This window comes from Miniopterus natalensis, chromosome 2 (genome assembly GCF_054644295.1).
Source record: "Miniopterus natalensis isolate mMinNat1 chromosome 2, mMinNat1.hap1, whole genome shotgun sequence".
NCBI classification, from domain to species: domain Eukaryota; kingdom Metazoa; phylum Chordata; class Mammalia; order Chiroptera; family Miniopteridae; genus Miniopterus; species Miniopterus natalensis.
In genome coordinates, this window is record NC_142082.1 from 140,101,742 (window position 1) to 140,111,947 (window position 10,206).

A 10,206-nucleotide genomic window follows, 5' to 3' on the forward strand; every position below is an offset into this window, starting at 1 on the left:
GCTGAAGAAGAAATCAAGGTGGAAGAGGAGGCGAGGCTAGGTTTTGGGGAGAGGGGAGTGGCATAGAGAAGGTAAGGCAGGATGTCGCAGGAGACCCTCAGCCCCTCTCACCACAAAGTCTTGCCTCTGCAGACACAACCTTCAATAATGCCTATCAAAAGTGGGCTTTCAGCAAATGATGAATGACTAAATAAACAAATGAATGAATATAAAGAAATGCAGTTTATTAGTGTGTTGGAAATACAAAAAACCCCAAAACCCTTCTCAGACCTCAGCGGTCACAGGTCTCTCTAAGTCACCCCACACTCACCAAATATGTGAGTCTCTTCAAGTCTCCTCAAATCTGGATAGCCATGGGGTGGGAGGGGGCCCTGTGCCCAGTCTATGGGGGTGGAGGCTCAAGAGCCATCACCATTCTGGGTCTGTGCTCAGCTGTTTACAGGCCCACAGATCTGAGCCCCTGGAGTTCCCTGGTGGGGCCATGCATGCTAGGCCCCCTTGCCTCAGAACTAGGTCTTCGAGTGCAGAGAGATGAGACCTGGCTCCAGGCTTTGCAGGCAGAGAAGAGCTTGGTGTCATCAGGACAGTGATGGTGCCCTGACCTCTAGGTATGGCAGGACCAAGATCGAGGTGTCACCAGCCCCCAGAAGGTTGTCTGTGCCAGAGAAAAGTGAGCTATGAATGAGGTCCCTCCCAGTGCCCACTCTGTGCACCCAACACATGGGAGCCCATCACCCCAAAACCAGACCCTGGCTCCTGATCACAGCTGTTGAATTGAGAAAAAATAGGGGGGTAGATGTTGGGAAGGAGAGTTGAGTATGGATGTCATGGTTCTTTACCTGGGGCAAGGGGCAGTGCCGCCGTGCAAACCACTCCTGGCAGTACAGGCTGACCTGGATGCCCTGGCCCAGAAACAGCATGGTCCACATCAGCACGTTCCACGCTGGACCCTTGTGCCGGTCATGCATCATGAAGTTCATCGGTCCTGAAGCAGGAGAAAAGATTGTCACCCCAGCTCCAGATACCGGTGCCTTCTGTTCCTGGCTGCTCTCCCATCCCAGGGTGCTGGGAAGAGATGGAACAGGAAGGTCCCATTGGGAAAGATCTTGAACCCAGCTCCAGAAACCCATGGAGGTCTCAGCTGGTTCCTGTAAAACCAGGATTCCTCAGTTTACCCTTCAATATCCTGGATCTCAAACTGAACCTCCCAACCTCTACCAGTTTTCTCCCCTTTCTCTCTGTGTGTTCTGTTCAGATGCTCCTCTCCAGCCAGAAATCTCCCACATCCCCAGATACCCCCTTGCTGCCATCAGATGCTGCCTCCATCCCTGCCCCCAAGTCTCTCCCCACTCCAGCTCTCACATACAACTCTCACGCCTTCTCCCAGAAGGTATGCACATCCCCTTCTGTCCTGTGGCTGTGGCCTCCCCCATCAATCTGGATTCTCCACGACCAGTTGCACAGGCCTCCTTCCTCTGGATGAACTCCCCCCCAGTGGTACACAGAAGCCAAGCTCACCTCCAATGACAAGGAAGAGTATCATCATGACAGGGTAGAAGAAGCCCAGGACAAAGCAGAAGATGTACTCATGGACGACTGCGGAGACCAGGAACACGCCCAGCATGGCTGCCCCTCGGGCCTGGCCACCAAGGAGCTGGAAGGGGTAGGGGCAGGAATACGGAATGACTCTCCCTAGGACCCCTCCACAAAAACCCCCTCTTTAAGAAAGCCAGGAGCATATGTGGTACAATGGAAAGAATATGGGATTTGAGGTCAGAAGGGCTGACATGTCTTATTCAAGAGCATTTTATTAGCCCATTGGGCCTTAGATGCAATTTTAAAAAGGGGATATAATAACATTTCTTGGGGTTACTGTGCAGATTAAATGTGTGTAACAACTCTTGGTAACTGAAAATTGATATATTCATGTTCTTTAGGAGGGCAGAATATAGTCATGTTCTCTGTGGAGGGGGTGGAATCAAGGATAAGAAAGAAAGGAAGTTGGGTCACAAGATGAATTTTCTGCCCATTGGGTTGGGTAGGATGGGGCAGATGGAAGTCAGGGGACCCGCAGATTGGATGGTGCAGAGGGAGGAAAGGAGAGGGTGTCCCAGAGGCTCCACTAACTGGGAGCTGAGAGGTTCTGCAGGGCCGTACCCACAGCCCGTCCTGGTACACGTAGCTGTACAGCCAGTCGTGGACCACCACGTTCCACGTTCGGTAGTAGTTGGAGAAGGACGTGGAGTTCCACCAGTCCTGGGGGAGGGGAGGGGAGGGGTGGGAGGAGTAAGCATCAAGGCCCCGTCTCTTCCCAGTCCCAGCTTCTCACCCCTGCCCCCTGCCCTAATGTCCTCCCACAAGGACTGACTCCAGGCAAAACAGAGACAGCAAGCACTCTCTCAGCTCCCTCTTCAGGACCTGGGGTGCCTGCCTTCCCTGTTATTCCCCCCTCTTTTTGAGACTCCCCCTCCATCCACACAAAAGCAGTTAGCCCTGGCTAGTCAGGAGGCGGAGGGGTGGCATTTTAGCTACACCCAGAGGACAAATTTCTCATTGTGGGAGGTTGATGGCACAGCTAAGGGGACACCCAACATAGCCACCATCCTCCCCAGATGCCTCCCTATCTCTCCCTGCCTCTAGCTCCCAAGTGGCCCAGGTCCAGGCCACACCCGGTAGAACATCCTGTCTCCAAATCGTAGCATCTCCGCAAAGGCATTGAGCCAGCAGTGGAGGAAGGCAAAGAAGATGAGCAGCAGCATGAAGATGCCTGGCAAGTGGGGACAAGGGGCTGCAGGTTAGACTGGCCCACCTGGGACCCCCAGGAAGATCTGAGGAGCCCTTCCCCAGCAACTAGGCCTCAGTCCTACCCATCATATATCAGTTATTTACTAAGTCATGCCTTTATTAATTCATCCATTTGCTCATGAGCTCCATGCCAGAGATTGGGGATATAAGATGATTTTCAAAGCCCCTGGCCATTGAGAGTTCAGTGGCTGGAGAAAGAGAGAGAGGAGAGAGACAGAGACAGGGACAGAGAGGCATGTCCAGCCACACATCAAGGTCAAATGCATTGAGAGTAACTGTGGTGCCATCAATGTGCTTGGGAGTGCAGAGCACAGGGTAGGTCATGGTAATTGATGGTTTAAAAGGGGAAGGCTTCCTAAAGGAGTGCCTTTCACATGGGCCTCTAAGAAGAAACTGCAGTGAAAGGGCATTCCAAACTGAGGGACTAGTATGAGCAAAGGTCTGGAGGCATGAAAGTACATGCCTTTCAGGGAATGGCTGGGCTTATGGTGGGATGTGATGCACAGGAAAGGCCTTGAATGCCAGGCCAAGATTCAAATCTTATCTGGAGATCCCAGCAATGGGGAGTCACTGGAGCTTTTGAAGCAGGATCAAGAATGATTAATCTGTAGGAGGGAAGTTCATCTGGGCAGCAATATCCTCAGGGGCAGATGGGAGAGGAAAGATTCAGGTGGGAGGGACACAGGTTGGGAGGCTGATGTGGAAAAGGGGAGCAGACGGCAATCTGAACTGAGACCCTGACAATGGGCAGTGATAGGAGGGGACAGAAGTGAAGGGAGATTCGGAGGGAGAAGGTGTTGAAACTGACTGAAGGTAAAGAGCAAGAGGAGTGAGAAATTCCTGCCTAAGCCTTTCTAGGGCGCAGCCTTCCCCAGTCCTGCTTCGGTGGGCATACCTGGCAATGTCGCGTGCATGACCGAGAGCACCAGGGCTCGGGTGCTGAAGGGCTCCCGGCTCATGTTGGCAAAGACAGGAACACAGAGGCGGTCCAGGATGAAACAGGCATACAGGACGCAGCACAGGGCCTAAGAGGGAGTGGTGGACACCTAACTTTGAGAGGGGGCACTGGTAGCTGCCCCCTCACTGTGGAATTGACTCTGGCCCAGCATCTGCCTCTTCTTCCCTCTGACCTCCTCCCCAGGCTTCCTCCGCCCCACTCCCAAAAAATGTCCCCTCAGCCATCATGAGTCACAGGTGGTCCACCATTTTACCCCATCTTCTGACCTGGGCAAAGTTCTTGGCCACATAATTCCACCTGATGTTGGGTGTCCTGCAGCAGCAACGGGGATTATATGTTTCTTGTTCCCTGCTCAGGCCAGGACCCAGGTTCTGGGGCCCTCTCTCCATAGCCCCTCAATTGCTCAGGCCTAGGAGGGTTATCTGGGGAGGTGGGGAACTAGAACACTTAGCAGAGATGGTGAATGGATTTTTAGCTTGTGTGTCAACTAATGTGACGAACCATCTGGAGTTTGATCTGGATTGAGGGATTTCCCAGGATCTAGGATTTTCAGTGCTAAACCAGGGACAATGCTGGGCAAACCAGGACAGTTGATGACCCTCTTGTCACCATGGGCTGGGCAAGGAGAAGGGGTAGTCTACCTGCCACTTCTTTCTTATCTCTGTGATGGGGATGCTTCCTGAGAAAGTGTCTGGGGTGAGGCTAGGGACCTCAGGGAGAGGAGAAGAGGAGGGGAAGGTCCCTGATGGGCTCAGGCATTTGGGGAAAGGGTGCAGGGACTTACCTGGGGTAAGTCTCCCTGTAGATGAGTGTGGGGCAGAAGAGGAAATAGAGGTAGCTGGAGAAACTGGGGGCCAGGACCCTCTCTCCTGGGGAGGAGTGAGAAGGGTCCATCAGTGAAGGGGGAAGGGAGAGAGGGCAGAGGTAAGGGAGGCTGGGACTAGGGTGTGGAGAGCTGACCAGGATGGAAGTGCAGGGGCTGGGGAAGGGCTGGATATTGGGTCTGAGGTGGGGTGGGGGAGGTGAAACTGGGCAAGAGCTGAACCCCTCTTTTACTTCCATTCCAGGCACCCCATTTTCTGGCACAGAGCCTGCTGTGGCTGAAGCTTTATTTGGCACCCAGAAGTTCCACTACCCATTCTCCCTCTCTCCAGGCTGGACCTGGAAATGGGAAAGCATCAGAAGTTCTGGGCAACAGAGGTGTCATCTCTGAATGGGGACCTGAGAAGGCCTAATGTCTAAGGCGCATAGAGCCCAGGTGGAGGCCAGAGGTGTGCCCAGTGGGCAGGGTGGGCTTAGGAAGTCAGAGCTTTTGTGAGGATCCTGCCACTGCTGGCTTTATCCAATCAGCCAAGAGGACTGAGCTCATGGCAGCGCCAGCTGAAGGCCTCACCTCCTCTGGCACGAAGGATACCAGGCACAGCCTCTCTCAGGAAGGAGTAGCTTTTCATCAGGAGTCTGACCTGAGATGGAGGAGAAGAGAGGTTAAGTTGCTGTGTGGCTCTAAGCATATCACAATCTCTCTGTCCTCCCCATTGAGAGGGGGGAGGGAGAGAGAGTGAATGGGGGAGAGAGAGGGGGAGAGAGAGCTGGAATAAAGCAGGCAGGTCATAAAACACGTACGGTCAAAGCACATACTTTATCTTTTTGCCGGATTACTTTACTGCTGGGATGGATCGAAAGTGAGGGGGTACCGAAAAGGCCAGGGCCTTCGTTGGGCCAACCCCTGTGAGTCAGATTACATTTGACTCGCTCCACTTCCTTTACATTTCTTCGGAGCCAGCCGGTCCGCTCAAATCCCTCGCAACGAACTCCTCCCCTAGTAACTAGCTCCACCCCGCCTCTACTGTATCAAGTACCTTCCCTCCCCCCTCCCCCTCCCCCTCCCCCTCCCCCTCCCCCCCCGCCCCCTCCCCCCGCCCCTCCCCCTCCCCCTCCCCCTCCCCCTGCCCCCCCCGCCCCCGCCCCCCCCCCAGCGCATCACCTGCTCAAAGACTAGGACGCAGCTGGAGGCTGGCGGCAGCTGGTACTTCGCAGCCACGTGGACCGGGAGTATGCCGAGCACCGCGGAGTGAGCCGCCAGCAGCACGCCGCCCAGGCCCGCCCCCAGCGTCCAGGCCCCGCTGGCCTGCGGCCTCGCCCACAGCCGGAGGGCCAGGTAGGGCGCCAGCAGAGTGGACAGGAACATGGGGACCCAGGTCATCAGAGCCAAGGGCAGCTGTCCGAAGCTGAAGATCAATAGGTCGAACTCCAGCATCAGCCTTGGAGAGACAAAGTAGACAAATGTGTAGCCCATTCTTTCCCCCTCCTCTGCAGCCAGAGCTCTTGGAAGATAAACAGGTATCTCGCTTGTGAGCTCCTGGCCTCTGAAAGTGTTCAGGGTGGCACCTCGGCTGCCTAGGACTTCTCCTGCACGGTGTTGCCTGAGGAGACTCTGTCAGGAAATGGTTTCGCTTCCACGTGAATACTGTGGTGTTGCAGAGGGCCTCTGTGCTTTGCAGGCCACAGCTGTTAGGATAGGAGGTACTTCGCATTTAACTTTGATTTTCATTCGTTTCGTTCTTTTGGAGTGCCGGCGGCCTGTTGAGTGTTTTGTTTGCTTAGATTAAGAGTATACAGTTTAAAGGGTGACAATGAGAAACGACCTACATGCCCATCAGGAAAGGACTAAGTGAACAAAACCCGGCACCTTCAGACTCTGCAGTCATTAAAAACAATGGATTGACATGGAAAGATTTCTAAACCCGGTTGTCAGGGAGTGAAAACAAAACAATAGTTACAGTAAGTGTCTTATTTATGTAAAGCTCTACCAGATCCATCTCTTTGGTTCTTATATACATATGGATGGAAACTGCTCTGGAGGGAAATTCTCAAAACTGCCGAAAATGTGACTTCTGGGAAGCGGTCTGGGATTGAGCAGGAGTGGTCAAGAAGGACTGTAACTTTACATGTATTTGAACTTTTTACTGAGATTTGATCCTTATAATACTCATAATTAGCAACAATTTACGCAAAGGAAGTGCTGCTGTTGCTGAACTTGCAGATCCTTGGTCTTCTTCCTTTTACTGCTTCCTAAGCCTTACTTATCAAAGGTGGGCCTGCAAGTACAGACCCCAGGGAGGTACAGCCTTCTGAAGCTCATCCCCCAAGCAGGGAGAGGGTGCTTTTGGGGGAAACAACCCACCAAGGCACTTGTGTGCATGTCTGTCTTCCCCACAAGATTGGGAGTGCCTCACAGACGGGATGGGGTCTGCCCCTCATTTCTCTGGCCCCCAGGGCTGGTCCTTAGAAGATGCTCAAAGGAGGTTACTTGAATTGAGCATCATTGACTTGGAAAGGTGTGGGGTGGGAAGTGTGTGTATGTGTGCACACACACACATGTATATCTGCCTCAAGACAAGGTTCCTATTGAGAAGTATTTGAGTGGCTGTCCCCAGGGTGGCTAACCTGGGGGGACAGAGCAAGGGCCATCCAAGGCTGTGGAAAGAAGAAACTAAGAGTGTGTTTTAGGTGGGAATGTTGTTGGAAGCAACACTGATGTGTGTGCAATAATCAAAGGGGAACCTGTGCCCTCTCAGGCCAGTGGTAGATGGAGCCCTGGGGACCCAAAGGGTCTGATCTGATCTGCATGCCTATCCTGGGCAGGAGAGGGGCCTACCTGCCCTCGTCAATGAAGTCGATGGCCAGGGTGCTGATGATGAAGACGCACAGGCCGGCGATGAACATGTGGTAGATGGTCCGAAAGTGCTGCACCTCCATCAGCTCGCTGGAGGGAGAGGGGCCTGCATGTCAGTGTGGAAGGGTCCCCAAGGTCATGTGGACTAGCTCAGGCACCATACACATGTGGGGATGGGGTCTAGTGATTGGAAATTCTAAGGGCTGGGATGTGACTAGGACATGTGTCCAAAGCCCTTTCTAGCCCAGACACATTTAACCTGGTGGCCTTTCTTCCACAGCCACACCCAGGGCAAATAGGGAAACTGAACCTTAAAATTTTTTTTCTAGGTTCTCTCCCAAACCACCTAGAGCCTGGGGGTGAAAACTGAGGTATCTTGGACCCCCAGCCAAAGCCCTTTCTTTTCCCCCCAACCTGTCCTCACCCTTGACTTACTCAAGCAGAGACTTGCGGATGATAAAGACTTTACGTTTCTTCAGAGATGGCTCCTGGGTACTGAATTGAGACAGTTGTTCTGAGTCGGGAACCAAAGGAAGAAGGCAGTGGGCAGAGGGCAGGACCTTGCCGAAGATCAATACTTGGAAGCCCAGGGTAGTAGTAGCAGAAGGTCAAGGCTAGGGCCAGGGGGCAGGACCAGGCAGAAGGTCAGGGCCAGGGCAGAGCAGGGCTGGAGGTGGAGGTCAGTGCCAGGCAGGCAGAGGCAATAAAAGGAGAAGAGGGGAAGTTGAAGTGAGGGTCACACCAGTGCTGGCAAAGGGCACATGGGATGATGATTATAGCTTGTAATCTTACAGTGGAGAAGTCTGCTCCAGCCATTCCTCAGCCCCTGGCTCCTCAGACTCTTACTTGTTCAGAGAGCCTGGAGGAATGGTGGGCAGAGGTCTGCCTTGTGATGGGTAGGACTGTACCGCCTCCGACATGGCGCGATCCAGCAGCTCCTGCAGCTGTCTCTGTGCTTGCTCCAGCAGCTGCGCCTTCACAGCCTGCAGGACAAAGCAGGGCCCACTGTCCCTCCAACCAGTTCACCATCCTCTCATTCACTCAACTGAGCTTCTCTCTATACACACAAATGCTAGGGTTAGAAAGCGTGGTTTCTAGCCTGGCTGCGCGTGGCTCAGCGGTTGAGCATCTATCTAGGATCCAGAAAGCGCGGTTCCTGCCCACAAGTTCCCCAATAATTTATCTCCCTCTGCCTTCCCAGGGCAGCAGTGACGATCAAGGAGAAACAGCAGTAGCAACATTTCCAGTCCCAACCACCTTGTCATCTCCGACTTGACTCTCTTCTCCCTGACCCCAGCCTTCCCTCTCCTGACCTCTAGCCCCACTAACAGAAGACTGTTTGCTGTTGGACTTTTGGCCCCTGCCCTGATGACCTGTGTTTCAGACCTCCTCATCTGAACCCTTAGCTCTCACCTGATCTGAGGGGTTTGAACCCAAAAACCTCCCAAAAACCAACTGTCTTTATCACCAAACTGGTCCTCATCCCTACCTCCCTCCATTCCAGGACCTGTCCATCTTGACCTCTGACCTCTAAGGTCCCTCACCTCCATATGTTGGGTCCATTGCACCAAGTCAGGGCCTTCAAGTGCCTCAGCATTTCCTAAAAGGAGGGGTCAAAGGGCACACACAAAGGGGAGGGGTTAGGGTTCTACTGCCTGGTGTAAGCCCAGAGTTATCCTTTGCCAGGAAATGCTTTCTGTGTGCTCAGCAGCCTCCCAGCACCCCCACCCCCCACCCCATCAGAAGATATCTAGTATCATGGGTGGGGCAGTCAGAAGGGGAAGTTATTTTGTCAGAGAGTGAGCAGGGAGCCTGATGGTGTTACTGGAAACAGGGTACTCAGAGAACAGGAAGCCTCTCTATTCACCCTCTGAGGTTAGAGCGTCAGAAAGACAAGGCAAGGCCACAGCTCTGAATGTCCCTTTTCTTCTCCGCCCCTTCTCTGTCTCCCAGCTGGGTGGTTAGGGGCAGAGTCCAGAGTCTGCCTTCCCAGGACAGCAGGAAGAGTTTCAGGTAGAAAGCAGGAGCCCCTTCTCAACAGGATATCCTCACCTCTAAACCCACCTGAGCATTTTGCACTCCCAGAGGGCGGCTCACCTCCTGCCGGGGGTTGGTTCTCCTGCTCTCTTCTGGACCCTGCTCTCCTCCGAGATCGGGCTGCCTTTGGCTCCATGATGTCAGTCTTGACTGGGCAGCAGGTGGCCTCTACCGTGTTCCTTCGTTTCCTTCACAGTCTGCCAACCCTCTGAGCAACCATCTGTCAGCTCAGCTGACAGCTCCAAAGACTAAAGTCCTTTCAGGAGGAGGAGGCCTCCAGGAGCATGATAGGTTATCTGATCCGGAGGGCAGTGCTTCTCAGCCTCAGGCTCTGTGGACTGTTGCAGGGATGAACTAGATGCAACCCCGCAACAGCCCAACCACCACCCAGATGCCCAGTTCTGAGCAAGTGTGCTCTCCTTCCCACAGGAGTAGTGAGTATGCATGTGGTGGGAAGGGGGACTTTGCCTCTCTGAGGCTTATCACCTAGTATGGCTCACCTTCCAATCTCTTTCCCAGCAGGCTGAAGTCAAGGTGGACTCAGAAACTTCTTCAGATATCAGTACACTCAGCTCCCTTAGACCAAGAGATAAGGTGTGTGAAAGGACCTTGTCAACTTGAAAAAAATTGTATGCATGTAATTAATATTCTGATGGGGTTGACACCTGTGACAATTGTGGAGCTGTGGCCCTTCCAGGAAGTGCTAGGTGCCAGTGTCCCTGAATGTCAG

General features: G+C 53.4%; 1 protein-coding gene across 2 annotated transcripts; it reads right to left on the reverse strand.

The window, feature by feature from the left end:
* Positions 1-219: 219 nt before the first annotated feature.
* On the reverse strand, positions 220-9,639 carry SOAT2 (sterol O-acyltransferase 2). Of its 2 annotated transcripts, none has more exons than XM_087814653.1 (15): positions 9,537-9,639; positions 8,984-9,039; positions 8,286-8,422; positions 7,875-7,934; positions 7,422-7,529; positions 5,748-6,024; positions 5,157-5,226; positions 4,548-4,632; positions 4,030-4,075; positions 3,701-3,830; positions 2,670-2,767; positions 2,158-2,256; positions 1,519-1,654; positions 840-985; positions 220-655 (listed from the first exon to the last, which is right to left on the reverse strand). In XM_087814653.1, exons 1-15 carry the CDS (start codon positions 9,610-9,612, stop codon positions 605-607), a joined length of 1,575 nt encoding a protein of 524 aa, XP_087670779.1. In that variant the 5' UTR covers positions 9,613-9,639; the 3' UTR covers positions 220-604. The 2 variants fall into 2 exon arrangements, with proteins under 2 accessions (XP_087670779.1, XP_087670780.1); XM_087814654.1 differs by having other exon boundaries at positions 4,548-4,629; positions 9,492-9,612.
* Between the last annotated feature and the right edge of the window lie 567 nt (positions 9,640-10,206).

Excerpts from the sequence above, each read along its gene's own strand:
- SOAT2 (XM_087814654.1), bottom strand. The coding sequence starts at position 9,612 with ATGGAGCCAAAGGCAGCCCGATCTCGGAGGAGAGCAGGGTCCAGAAGA. Across the intron at positions 7,530-7,874 it reads ATCCGCAAGTCTCTGCTTGA|CGAGCTGATGGAGGTGCAGC; the intron begins GTAAGTCAAGGG and ends CTCTCCCTCCAG. Across the intron at positions 4,630-5,156 it reads TATCCTTCGTGCCAGAGGAG|AGAGGGTCCTGGCCCCCAGT; the intron begins GTGAGGCCTTCA and ends CCTCCCCAGGAG.